Consider the following 14,178-nt stretch of genomic DNA (forward strand, 5'->3'; position numbering starts at 1 on the left):
CCCCGTTTCCAGTCTTTTCTACTCCAACAGTGGTTTCTGCGTTATTGACAAATGTGTGATTACATTTTTCACCTGTAATATATATATATATATATATATATATATTTTTTTGCAGAAACCACCGGGAAATTGAAAAAAACAGATACCGAACGTTTTCGTCTATTTAGACATTTTCAAAGGTACAAAAAAGCAATACAGAAAGAAACAATAAATACATAAGAAGACAAGGATACTCGGAGAGGTCCCATGTTACATTTTATCACACACAATTTTGTCAATAATAAAATTGTCCAATTTAAATAAACCCAAACTCAAGTTCATGTTATTTCCAAAATTTCTTTTTATAAAACAAGATTCAATAATATTTCTTTCTATAATATTATTACAAGAAGTAATTATTTTAGAATTTCCCCAGTCAATATTATGACCATAATCCCTTTGGTGGACAAATAATCCACTGGACACTTGCCCCGTTCTAATACTATATTTATGTTGGCCTATTCTTTTTTCTAAGCCTTTGCCTGTTTGGCCTATATAAATAAAATCACAATTTTTACATGGTATATTATAAATACATCCTTCTTTACTTCTTGGGGAATTTTTAATTAACAAACTCTTAATGTTGTTATTATTTTTGAATACTATCTGGATACCAAATTTTTCAAAAATGCTAGGAAGATGGATTAAATTTTCGTGGTACGGAATTGTTAGCATATTTTTATAATTAAATTGTTTGACCTGCGACGTATTAAGAAAACATTTCCTGGCTTTGATTTTTGTTTTATCAACAAGATGTTTTGGATATTTTAAATTTTCTCCAATGTCATAGATGAATTGTATTTCTTGATCCAAGAACTCAGGGGAACAAATTCTATAAGCTCTCAGGAACATAGAAGAAAAAACTGACAGCTTGGATTTTTGACTGTGATACGAGTAAAAATGAATGTACGAGAGGACATTGGTCGGCTTCCTGTAAACGTCAAATTTAAAGTATCTTCCACATCGGTAAATATTTACATCTAAAAATGGTAACATATTATTTTCTTCAACCTCTACTGTGAATTTAATGGAATGCACCAAATTATTTAAATCTGACAAAAAAGTATCCAAATATTGATCATTAGGCCAAATGCATAATATGTCGTCAACATACCTGTACCAAACTGCATTAATTGGAAGAATGTTTGGTAATAACTCTTTTTCAAAAAACTCCATATACAAATTGCTAAGAATTGGAGACAGACAGTTCCCCATGGCCATACCAAATGTTTGAGTATAAAAGTTTCCATTAAATTCAAACTTAGAGTCTATTACACATAATTTGATTAAACTAATAATAGTATGAGCAGGGAGTGTAAAGTCATGTTTCTTTAATTCTTTTTTTAGAAATCCTAACAAATCTAAAACCGGGACTCGGGTGAATAAACTTTTAATATCGAAACTAACCAACTTAAAATCAAATGTGATATTATGTCCAAGCAGCTTTTCGGTTAAGTCAACATTATCTTTGATATGAGTGGGAAATTGTCCCAACAAGAGGACTAAGAAGAGACACTAACCATTTTGACAACTTATATGTGCAAGACCCAATAGAACAAGTAATGGGCCTAACTGGATTATTAACTTTATGAGTTTTAATTAGACCATACATGTATGGAAGTGACGGAGATATAGTAACAAATTTTTTTATCAATTCGTCGTTACCTTTTAAAATTGTTTTAAGCTTCTTATTAAATTCACTATTAACATTTTCTAGAGGGTTCTTGCTCAATTTAACATATGTCTCTTCATCACTTAGTAATATTTCCATTTTTCTAAGTAATCCTTTTTGTTCATGATGACTAAGCAATTACTTTTGTCCGCCTTTGTAATGTGTAAATCTTTATCCTTCTTTAAATTATTAAAAGTAGTGAAGAAACGTTTAGGAACACTTGGAGGGCATGGCGTGGACAAAGCATGGTACACAAAACCCTTACAAATATTAATATCTTGATTTGAAACATCACTATATTTTTCCAAATTGCAAAAACTCTTAGCAGTATCTACATAGTTCACTTGCTGATTATTGGCAACGAATTTCAAACCATATCCTAGAGCACATTTCGCGTCGTCACTCAAAGGTTTGTCCGATAAATTAAGAACAAAATTAGGGTTGGCATCCTTATTCCAACCACTATTATTAATCAAATGTTTCAACTTCTTTTTAAGTTTAACATCTACTTTATGGCAAACGAACCTTAATTTAGCATATATGTAATCTAATAATTTCACTTTCCACTGGTTTGGAATAGAATTTTGAAAAACGCCTTTCTTTTCTTTTGTGATATAAAATGATTCCTTCACTTCAATCTTCATAATATCTATATGCTTTTGCAAAGTAATCCTTTCAAAATCCTCCAAAGGTTTTTGGCGTAGACTCAACAATCGATTGTTGAGAATAGATTTGGGCATAACTTGTTCGTCTAAACAATTCTTCAGAAATTTAAGGCGAAGCTTCAGTTTATGGGACTTGATCAGAGAAGAGCACAATGAAGAAACAATAGGTGTAAGTCCAGGAGAGTATGAAGAAAATTCTCGGAGATGGCGCGTGGTATCCATTATGCAAAGAAATCACAAAACACACGTGATAAAATATTTTTGCAGAAACCACCGGGAAATTGAAAAAACAGATACCGAACGTTTTCGTCTATTTAGACATTTTCAAAGGTACAAAAAAGCAATACAGAAAGAAACAATAAATACATAAGAAGACAAGGATACTCGGAGAGGTCCCATGTTACATTTTATCACACACAATTTTGTCAATAATAAAATTGTCCAATTTAAATAAACCCAAACTCAAGTTCATGTTATTTCCAAAATTTCTTTTTATAAAACAAGATTCAATAATATTTCTTTCTATAATATTATTACAAGAAGTAATTATTTTAGAATTTCCCCAGTCAATATTATGACCATAATCCCTTTGGTGGACAAATAATCCACTGGACACTTGCCCCGTTCTAATACTATATTTATGTTGGCCTATTCTTTTTTCTAAGCTTTATTCACCCGAGTCCCGGTTTTGGATTTGTTAGGATTTCTAAAAAAAGAATTAAAGAAACATGACTTTACACTCCCTGCTCATACTATTATTAGTTTAATCAAATTATGTGTAATAGACTCTAAGTTTGAATTTAATGGAAACTTTTATACTCAAACATTTGGTATGGCCATGGGGAACTGTCTGTCTCCAATTCTTAGCAATTTGTATATGGAGTTTTTTGAAAAAGAGTTATTACCAAACATTCTTCCAATTAATGCAGTTTGGTACAGGTATGTTGACGACATATTATGCATTTGGCCTAATGATCAATATTTGGATACTTTTTTGTCAGATTTAAATAATTTGGTGCATTCCATTAAATTCACAGTAGAGGTTGAAGAAAATAATATGTTACCATTTTTAGATGTAAATATTTACCGATGTGGAAGATACTTTAAATTTGACGTTTACAGGAAGCCGACCAATGTCCTCTCGTACATTCATTTTTACTCGTATCACAGTCAAAAATCCAAGCTGTCAGTTTTTTCTTCTATGTTCCTGAGAGCTTATAGAATTTGTTCCCCTGAGTTCTTGGATCAAGAAATACAATTCATCTATGACATTGGAGAAAATTTAAAATATCCAAAACATCTTGTTGATAAAACAAAAATCAAAGCCAGGAAATGTTTTCTTAATACGTCGCAGGTCAAACAATTTAATTATAAAAATATGCTAACAATTCCGTACCACGAAAATTTAATCCATCTTCCTAGCATTTTTGAAAAATTTGGTATCCAGATAGTATTCAAAAATAATAACAACATTAAGAGTTTGTTAATTAAAAATTCCCCAAGAAGTAAAGAAGGATGTATTTATAATATACCATGTAAAAATTGTGATTTTATTTATATAGGCCAAACAGGCAAAGGCTTAGAAAAAAGAATAGGCCAACATAAATATAGTATTAGAACGGGGCAAGTGTCCAGTGGATTATTTGTCCACCAAAGGGATTATGGTCATAATATTGACTGGGGAAATTCTAAAATAATTACTTCTTGTAATAATATTATAGAAAGAAATATTATTGAATCTTGTTTTATAAAAAGAAATTTTGGAAATAACATGAACTTGAGTTTGGGTTTATTTAAATTGGACAATTTTATTATTGACAAAATTGTGTGTGATAAAATGTAACATGGGACCTCTCCGAGTATCCTTGTCTTCTTATGTATTTATTGTTTCTTTCTGTATTGCTTTTTTGTACCTTTGAAAATGTCTAAATAGACGAAAACGTTCGGTATCTGTTTTTTCAATTTCCCGGTGGTTTCTGCAAAAATATTTTATCACGTGTGTTTTGTGATTTCTTTATATATATATATATATATATATATAGGTTCCAGGACAATTTCCCCCGGAGGACAATTGCCCCCCGTAATCAATTGCCCCCTGGGACAATTGCCCCCTAGGACAATTGCCCTCTAGGACAATTTCCCCCGTTGTCAATTGCCCCCTGGGACAATTGCCCCCTAGGACATTTACCCCCGGAAGACAATTTCCCCCGTTGACAATTCAACTGAACAAGATACTGTGATTCAACGCAGACTGTACCCTGTTAATTTTACCCAAAACTTTATTTATAAAGTCAAAGAGTGAAAATACTTTTAGTTGCAATTTCCCCCGTGGACAATTGAAATAAATACAAGTACAAAGTTAATTTTGTTCAAAACTTTATTTATAAAGTCAAAGAGTAAAAATACATTTAGTTGCAAAGAATGAAAATAAGCTTAGTTTGGTTTAAAAACTTAGATTATACGCAATTCCTCTTAAGTAATAAAAAATCTCTCTGTTGTTGTAATCGTTCACTAAACCGACTATTCGCTGGGAGCAATCTTTATACCTTTTCCGTGATCCTTCATTTGCCTGAAGCTTGTACCTTTCTGTAAATGTTTTGGCAAAAGTGGAAAAAACAGCCTTTTATTTTTGTACGGTTAAACACAGCATGCAAACTATTGATCATGGTTCTCTCAAAGTCGACCATTATGCTGACTGGAGATAAATTAGGATTTAATTTCTTCAGCTCTTGTAAAAAAAGTTGTATATGTGGCTTGGCTTTTATCGGGGAGGAGAGCATAAATCAGAGGTACTGTACGACTATCTTGCAAAGCATGAATAGTATATAGTTGGGCAAAAATCTGAGGAACTGTTTTAAATGTTCCGTCTATAAACCAATGAAGAGAAGAAGATAGCATTTCTACATTTCTATATGTTCCGAAAATTAGAATTCTTGGTCTGCGCTCACCAACAGAGTTGTCAGAATCATAAAGAAGAAAATTTTGCCCATCGTGGGTTCTTTTATACTGTTCTTCCAGATTACGTTTTGCCTTTGTGTCTGGTCAAAATAGCGTATATAGTAAAGTAGAATTTTTTGCAATAAATGCACAATTTTATTTGCATTTATAGTCGTAATAGCAATAATAGAATAAATGCTAGAAATCCGGGCCCTAGTAATTACGTACAATTACGTACACAACACGACACAATCGCTATTCGAAGTAATAAAGATCACCTGAAGTAATAAACTTCGTAGGAGGTATTCAGTAGGTTTACAAGTTTACAAGGTTTACAGTAGGTTTACAAGTTTAGTTGAATTGTCAGCGGGGGAAATTGTCTTCTGGGGGGTAAATGTCCTAGGGGGCAATTGACAACGGGGAAAATTGTCCTAGAGGGCAATTGTCCTAGAGGGCAATTGTTCCAGGGGGCAATTGATTACGGGGGGCAATTGTCCTCCGGGGGAAATTGTCCTGATACGATATATATATATATACACACTTCTTGGGCACAGGTTCTCACGTAAACAATTTTGATTGAAGTCAACTACGCTAATAGCTTTGGCTATTTTGATATTCAATATCTTGAGTGTCAAGATTAACTTTTTAGTCTCATTGTTCAAGGTTTGAACATGATCATTCATCACAACTAACACCACAGTCGGACGAAAGAAAGAGTTAAGTAAGCGAAACTAAATATTTCGATTGCTCACTTCAATCCTCTTCAGTAGTACAAAGTAGAAGGAGGGTGCTGTGTTAAATAGCAACCTCTTACAAAAGGAAAGGAACTTGAAAAAGAACAAACGTCATTACCCCAACCCTTATGTGACATATATAGTTTCGCTTACTCAACTCTTTCTTTCTGTCTTGCGACACTACTTCTGGCCCAGGGCAGTGGACAGGATACAGGGGTGACCCGTCATCCAGGAGGTGCCAAGATGAGAGGGAGGGAGGAGGGTGGAGGGGAGTGGAATATGTAGGGGATGGAATGGGTGGGAATGGTTTCTATGCCTTTTTCTTTTTGGTTACCCCCCGTGTAAGGGGGAAAAGCCTTTGGTATATGTATGTAACTCTTCCTTCCGTCCGACTGTGGTGTTAGTTGTGATTTACAAATGTGTTACTACATTTCTCACCAGTGATGATCGATCATTCATGATTTCAATATCACGTGAAAGGGTGTTGTCATAGGCGATGATGAATGCCAACGATTATAACAAATCTATGTAACAGTACAATAAAACTGTTGACACAAACACCGAAAACTCAAGTTTTTTCCCTCTCTCAGAGGGTGAGAAGAACTATAACTATCTATCTTGAAGGGTTTCTGTAGGCGAAGTTCTAGTGAAGAATAATGTCTGCAGAAAGACTTGTACTGCTTATCAAGTGAGGTTATTAGGAGATTAGGATAGGTCATCGGGACTCCTTGGATGATGTCACTGGGAGAAGTAGGAAAGTTCAATGGGAATCCCTGGGAAAAGTTACTGAGGAAAGAGGGAAAGGTCAATTTGAGTCCGGAAGAAGTCATTAGTCACAGAACAAAGAGAGATGTGGAAGCTCTGGTTTAACTTCTGGTTCGTGATCCTGTGGGCTTGGTTTGTTGCTGGTGCTGGAGGGCATTGAGCTCTGGGGGCGTTGTAGTACAAATTTCCGTTGACACTGGGCAAGACCATGGTGAATCATTCATAGGCTACAATGCTGCATTACTGAACCATAGTAGACGAATTTACTTACAAAAAAAAAAGGCTGACGCCAGGGACTTCTATTCGGTTTTGGTACCTTCCACCCCTAAGTTCTTGATTAACAAATCTACAATAAATGTGGATATATTTTTTGTATCCTGCTCTGGCTGCCGTGAGGCGATTTATCTTGCTTAACAGAACCTTCTAGGGCAGAGTGCAGGGCATTGAAGTCCCCCATGTAGATCACACTGTGAGACGTGAGTGGGGGGAGGACGGAGAAATTGATTTTTCCTGGAGCAGAGTAAACATTGTAGAGTCTCAGCTTCCCTTTGCCTATGGATATCTCAAAGGTATGATATGATGTGTGCATGGCATCATCAGTATCAATTGACAACTATCTCCGTACGAGCGGTCCATGGAAATATAACACATTAGATTTGATCTTGTTGCAGCCCTTGTGCACAGGCGGTGTTTCCTGCTTCTATCACTAGTTTACTAATCATATTCGTCACTAATATACTGGAGGATTCTTCAAGTACCCCTGATATGTAAGGTGGTGCAGTGAGTTAGATCCCATAGAGGTATACACACCCAGACTTGATACTGGCGGAGGGAGTAGGGGTTGGGGTGTTTGGTGGAAAGTGAGGTAGAGGGAAAGTTATGAGTGATATTTGCGATTAATCACTGGAGGCGACAGTAGTGTAATTAATCGGTAAGCTCACCCACCGGCAATTGGGGGTCTCGTGTTCGGTCCATGAAGGGTGGCAGCTATTCTGTTACGCTCCTTACCTTAACGCTACCCTGTGGGTGCCGGTTTAGTATGTGGCCTACCTCTTTGAAACTGGTTTAGTATGTGGCCTACCCTATTTGAATGTGTCCTACCTCAGGAAAATTTTGAAACAAACAACAATACTTTGAAAATGTTTTCATTTAATAATTAAAAAGCAATTTATTAACAAGTCATACAAAAATTTCTCGGATATCCTGCAAAATGCATAAAAATAAGTCGCCATCAGGTCCCTTTGAATACCGCCAGCAGTATTCATCAAGATGCCCTTGGAAGTGATGAAAAGGGACTCCACGCTTTTTCTTCAGAATGTCTATTTTACTTTCCAACCACGATCTTTCAATTTTTTGAGTATGAACGCCAGTAGCTGAATCAACATAGTGGTGTTGATGGTTAACGGTCGCATGACGAAATCCTACTTGCTGTAGTTGACGATAAGCGGCCCACTCATCGGAGTGGATTACCGAACCAACTTCCACTTCCCTTTGGATGATTGGTATAAGGGTTTCTGCATTTCGCTTCTCCACATAGAAGTACCTCACATCTCGTCCTTGAATCAACCCGAACACCCATGGACCATCGATTCTCCGTCCATGATTGCGATTATTCTCAGCAATTTCATCTTCATCTTCTTCTTCTGGTGCATGATCACCGTCTAACATGCGACCTCTATTGTACTTTCTGCGACCAGCAAAGCGTGCCTCATCTATTTGTACTGGTGAAAAGTCAGTGCCCTTCATCTGACCCCTCTTTTCAACAGAAACTATTGCAGAGCACACTTCACGGCAATAATTGAACCAGTCTACTATTGTTGGTTTAGACCTTCCTGTAATACTTTGCACTGTCTCCACTCCCATTCCAAGGGTCCACAGGTAAACCAACTCTAAAATTTGGTACAATGACAGGCTGCTATTTAACTTACCATTGAGATCTGTATAAGCGAAAAACTTATTCCCAGTTCGAGTACATTTGGTTGCCTGGCACCCTTTTCGTTTGCATCTCCAGACCATTCTTTCTTGTCCACGGGATTTTTTGTTTGCTAGTCTCATGGGACCATCACACTTCTCACATATATGTTGTTCTTGTAGGACACCCTTTTTTCGTAAAAATGACGTTGTACTTTCATCACTAGCAGCAATTGTCAAATAAAATTCTCTGAGCAACATCTCTGGATGGGTAAGGTTAACTGCAAAGAAATATGAAAAATTATGAAAAATATAAACAAATAATTAGAATATAGCAACAAGTTTAAACTAGTAAGTTACACTTTAAAAAACAACATTAAACGTAATGGTAAAATTTGAAAAACGTACCTCTGTTAAACAGTGATGACAAAGGAATCACAGACGGAGAACTGTTATTACTTAAAGATTACAAACTATATATACTGCAAAGCTTGGCGCGTTCCTCGGTGCGTCGAATAGGTAGGCCACATAATATACCAGAGAAAAAAAAATCGTAGGCCACATCAAAAAGGTAGGCCACATACTAAACCGGCACCCCTATGGTCCGGCAATCTGAACATCATCCAAGTTGTGGAGCTATATAACCTTACGACCACACTCGGAGCCAGTGTGCCCGTTGATGACTTGTAGGGTCTTCTGTCGGAGTTCTTCCACCGAGCACGATTTCTTGTGAAGGTCTTTGTTGATGCCGACGTTCAGGGTGATCTTTTCCCACGGTGGTGGTTGGAAAGTCTTCAATTTTTCAATAGCCCACAGTGGCACTGAATACTGCTCGCACAAGGATCGAATCCTGATGGAAAAGGGATTAAGGCTGGAGTTGGTCAAATGCTCGTATTGGGATGCCGCCAGCTTGCAGGGATATCGTGGAATACGAAGCACTTTGGCGGTGTAGCGGAGTGTTAGAAGTTCGCGCCTGTAGTGGAAGAGGGAACATTGGCTTCAACTTCCAGCCTCTCGACTCTTGTGCAGTGTAATGCTTCAAGCACAAGTCGCAGGCTTTTGTTTTGGATGGTGCCCAGGTGTTGTAACGTGGTTGTTGTTGCCGAACTCATAAATTATTAGCAAAGATATCCTATCTGTTCCCCAATTTGTGCCCGTTAGTTTCCGCAGCAAATTAAGTCTCTTGTTGCATGCATCAACTAGGTACTTTACATGGACCTTCCAGTTGAACCAGGAGTCCAGTTTCGGGCCAAGGAAAAAGGTTGAATTTTGTACTGGGATAGGATTTCCATGTACGTAATTGCAGATTGATTTCTGCCTGGGCTCTGTGTGAAAATACAACCACTGTTGACTTTACTTCCGAAAACTCAAACCCCCATTCGTCGGACCATTCCTGGAGCGAGTCCAGGGCAAGTTGTACGCGAGAGCCGGAAAAACTAGCGTTCGATGAGGAGTGCCAGATTCCGACGTCGACAGCGTATAATGAGTATTTAAGGTTCCGGGGTGAAGCAGGTAGAATATCGTTAATAAACAACATAAATAATATAGGGCTCAACACACTTCTCTATGATACGCCATTTTCTTGTATGCATACTGATCAAAAGCAACCTTGAATTTTGACGGAGAATGTTCGCTCTAGTAAAGAGTTTTTAATGAAAGAGATATTCCTTCAAGGCCTAGTGCATAGAGTTTTTCGAGGACACCACATCTCCACGTCATGTCGTGGCTTTTTTCTAAATCTAAGAAGCAAGCTACAAGGAAATCTTTCTTCTCGAAACTTGAAAGAATATCATGCTCTAAGTTGACCAAATGGTCGAGACTACTTCGATATTTCCTGAAACACATTGGGCAGGAACTATTTAATTTTGAGAGTCGAGTATGTATTTTAATCTGTTATTGAGCATACGTTCTACTTTGCATAAGCAGTTGGTAAGCGTTATAGGGGGATAAGAGGAAGGACTCTTTGGGTCCTTTCCCTTTTTGAGAATAGGTATGACGTGGGCATGTCTCCATGTTTCTGGGAAGTCGTGATTAATCCAAATTTCGCTGTACAGCTCCAGTAATTTGTTGAACGAGATTGAATTTAGATATTGCAGCATCTCATACCTAATCTCATCCGGGCCAGCAAAGGTCCCTCTACACGAGCTTAAAGCCTGTGTAGTTGGAAGGGAGTATTGTATTTGTGGTGTGTATGTGTGCGGAAGATCAGTGGCTCTGCTTCCAGTCTTTCTTTATGCTGTAGGAATATTGATGAATAATTATCTGTATCGCTTGTTTGTGTAAATGTATCTGCTATTGTGTTTGTGATGTCGGTGGGCGTATCTATAAATATGGTTCCTATCGTCAAAGTCTTTATGGTAGATGCATGCTTGCCGTCAATTCTTTGGACGGCTGACCAAAGCTGTGTTAGAGGGGTGTCCATGTTAATTCTCGAAATAAAATCACGCCAAGACTTTAGCTTGGACTGTTTAATGATTTTATGGTCCTCTGCTTGCGCATTTTTAAAAGTAATCGAATTGAGTAAAAATGGGTTATTTTTAAAAGTTCGGTAAACCCTATTCCGCTTGCAAAGTGCTTTTCTGCAGTCTGATGTCCACCAAGGAACTCTATGCTTGTGAAATACCGAGGTCTTTGGTATGTGCTTATGCCCTGAATTCCAAATGGATAGTGTTAAATTGACTACTTTGTCATCTATATTGTTCCTTGTGGTGTTGACGTTAGTAGTACGCCGATACATTTCCCAGTTGGCTTTCGTAATGATGAATTTGGGACAGGGAGGGGGTGGGTTGTCTCCATAGGCTGGAGCAGCCTTAACGTGGTCGCCCCCTATTTTTAGGATGACTGGAAAATAATCGCTGAGTATGGTGTCGTCATGCGTAGTCCATACTATGTCGTCAGACATAGTATGGAGATGATATGGATAAAGCAATGCATGAAAAAGTTCCCTTAGCATTGTCTGCACGAGTGGGATCGCCAGTGTTTAGGAGGACCAGGTTGTTGATGTTCAGAACTGCCTCCATCTACTCCCCTCGAGCACATGTTCTATCACTCCCTCACATGTGATGGTGGGAGTTAAAGTCTCCGACTATGAGTTTATGGTGGGGCAGCTGTCTTGTAAAGTTATTTACCTCCTGTAGCGGAAATGGTTGATCGGGAGGTAAGTTTATGGAGCAGATGGAGGCAAGTATATTCTGTATTTTAGTTTTGAGTGACTACCTCCAAGGTTGTGAATAGTGGCACCTTCGCTTGGGGAAGGCAGTCGCTGACAGCAACCAGGGCCCCGACAAGGGGAGGGGCAGGGGAGGGGGCAATGCCCCAGGGCGGCACATTTTTGGGGGGCGGCACTTTTGGTGAGAAGAAGCTAAAGCAAATTCGCCCTAATGTACTTCTTATGCATGATTTATTTATCATGAGTTGTGTGTATGAATGATGTGTGTATAAACGTTGTTTTGTGGATGAATGTTACATGTGAATCGTGCTAGTGACCATCAGATGTGGAAGGTGGTGGTAGTGGTAGTGTGTGTGTGGGGGGGCGGGGGCACTTTTCGACTCGCCCTGACAGCAACAGCGACCTCCCCCCCACCCTCCAGGCACAAACGTGTCCTTCCTATAGATGGTAAAGTTTTTCAGCTCTAATTGAACACTGGGATTCAGGAATGTTTCCTGTAGACATATAACTGAGGGGTTGATTATAGAGTTGAAAATAGATAGGTCATTTACTTTACTTCTAACACCTCGGCAATTCCACTGGATGATTTTTTTTCTATATTTCATTTATTTATTTATGTATTTATTTATTTATTTATTTATTCATTCATTCATGCATTCATGTATTAATTTATTTTATTTGGATACATTTCTTCCTTTCTTGGCCTTAGTGGGAGAGGTGTGTTTTGCCACCGAAGCTCGGACTGAGCTGGATATCGGGCTTAATAGTCATAGTCGTTTGCAGGAGCCGGAACATCCTCTTCCACATGTATAGGCACACGTAGTGGAAGGCCTGGGATAGTCAGGGAAGGAAGGTGCGAGTGCCTGGTTTGTCTGGACCTTAAATCCAGGAAACAGTGCATTAGAGCCAGGAATAGAGCTAACAGAGCATTAGATTTTATTGCTAGGACAGTTACGAATAAAAGTGCAGAAGTAGTTATCAAACTATCTGGCGTTAACTAGACTCATCCTTGACTATGCGGTACAGTCTTGGTCTCCGTCCTATAGAATGGATACCAATTCACTAGAATCGGTGTGGGGGGAGAATAACCATAATGTTACATGGTTCAAGACACTGAGTGCGGAGTGATCTAATAGAGGTGTTCAAGTGGATCAAGGGTTTTAACAAGGGTGGTGCAGACGAGGTTCTCATGTTAAGACAACAGGGCAGGACTCGCAGTAATGGATTTGACTTGGACAAATTTAGATTTAATTAAGAAGGAAATAGGCAAGAACTGGTCTACCAACCGCTGAAACTATTGGTTGTTTTACGGAAAGGTTAGATAACTTTATGGATGAAGATGATAGGTGGTAATTACAAAGGATTACAAAGGCGGAGCATGCCGACAGGAGACCTTTTGATCCATATCTAGGTCGGCTGCAAAAAAAAAAAAAAAAAATCATATTAATAATAAAATAATAAATAAAAACTATAATAATGTAAATAACAAATGAAATACATAAATAAATGCATAGGTATAGTTAAAATAATAAACAAACAGGTAAATAGTAAATAATAATAAATTGATATATAACTAATAATAAATGAAAATCAGACGGACAAATGATAACAAAACAAAAACAAATAATATAAGATAAATTATAATCATTACAGCATCTTACTTAGGTATTTATCTAAATGATTCTTAAAGCTTCGAACTGAACTACATTGCACTACCTGTGCAGGAAGTTTATTCCATTCATTAACTACACGGTTGGCAAAGTTGTTTCTACCTACTTCCAAATTGAATCTATTTCCGGACAGTTTGAGACCATTGTTTCTTGTCTGATTCTCATTCAATGTGAAAATTTTGTCAATTTTGATGTTGTCAATTCCCTTTAAAATCTTAAAGACCTGTATCAAGTCACCTCTGAGTCTACGCTTTTTTAGGGAAAACAGATTCATGTGCTTTAGTCGATTTTCGTATGATTTATTTTTGATATTTGGAATCAGTTTTGTGGCTCGCCGTTGTACTCTTTCCAGTCTGTCAATGTCTTTAACGAGATTCGGTGACCACACGGCAACAGCATACTCCAAATGCGGACGAACTAACGATTTATATAGCTTGTTAATGAGTGATGGACTTTTGAAATCAAAAGATCGCGCAATCAGTCCTAGAATCTTATTTGCTTTCTCAGAGGCTGAAATACACTGCTTGGATGATTTGAGGTCGTTACTGATAATTACGCCGAGATCTTTTTCACTATCCACTTTTGTTAACGAATTTCCAAATAACTTGTAATCGTA

At 37.6% G+C, this 14,178-nt stretch overlaps 2 protein-coding genes across 2 annotated transcripts in view; both read right to left on the minus strand.

Annotated features, from left to right (window-relative positions):
• The window catches only part of LOC143029096 (serine/threonine-protein kinase pim-3-like), a 9,235-nt gene extending 1,966 nt beyond the window's left edge, over positions 1-7,269 (minus strand). Inside the window, exon 1 of the mRNA XM_076191523.1 lies at positions 7,233-7,269. Coding sequence (XP_076047638.1) covers positions 7,233-7,269 — 37 coding nt within the window. The remainder of the gene's footprint in view (positions 1-7,232) is intronic.
• A 590-nt stretch (positions 7,270-7,859) lies between these two features.
• LOC143029104 (uncharacterized) lies at positions 7,860-11,460 on the minus strand. Its single transcript, XM_076191535.1, has 3 exons — positions 11,347-11,460; positions 9,374-9,515; positions 7,860-9,004 (listed from the first exon to the last, which is right to left on the minus strand). The coding sequence occupies exons 1-3, from the start codon at positions 11,458-11,460 to the stop codon at positions 7,992-7,994; spliced, it is 1,269 nt and encodes a 422-aa protein (XP_076047650.1). The 3' UTR covers positions 7,860-7,991.
• Between the last annotated feature and the right edge of the window lie 2,718 nt (positions 11,461-14,178).

The sequence above is a fragment of the Oratosquilla oratoria genome, chromosome 1 (genome assembly GCF_046742065.1).
Source record: "Oratosquilla oratoria isolate Oo_2021 chromosome 1, ASM4674206v1, whole genome shotgun sequence".
Taxonomy (NCBI): Eukaryota; Metazoa; Arthropoda; class Malacostraca; order Stomatopoda; family Squillidae; genus Oratosquilla; species Oratosquilla oratoria.

What these genes read in the sequence shown, in the direction of transcription:
- LOC143029104 (XM_076191535.1), bottom strand. Translation starts at nt 11,460, where the DNA reads ATGTATCGGCGTACTACTAACGTCAACACCACAAGGAACAATATAGAT. An exon ending in AGCACATACCAAAGACCTCG is followed by an intron (nt 9,516 to 11,346) that starts GTATTTCACAAG and finishes GAAAAATTGAAG; the next exon opens with ACTTTCCAACCACCACCGTG. An exon ending in CACTGGCTCCGAGTGTGGTC is followed by an intron (nt 9,005 to 9,373) that starts GTAAGGTTATAT and finishes ATTTCTTTGCAG; the next exon opens with TTAACCTTACCCATCCAGAG.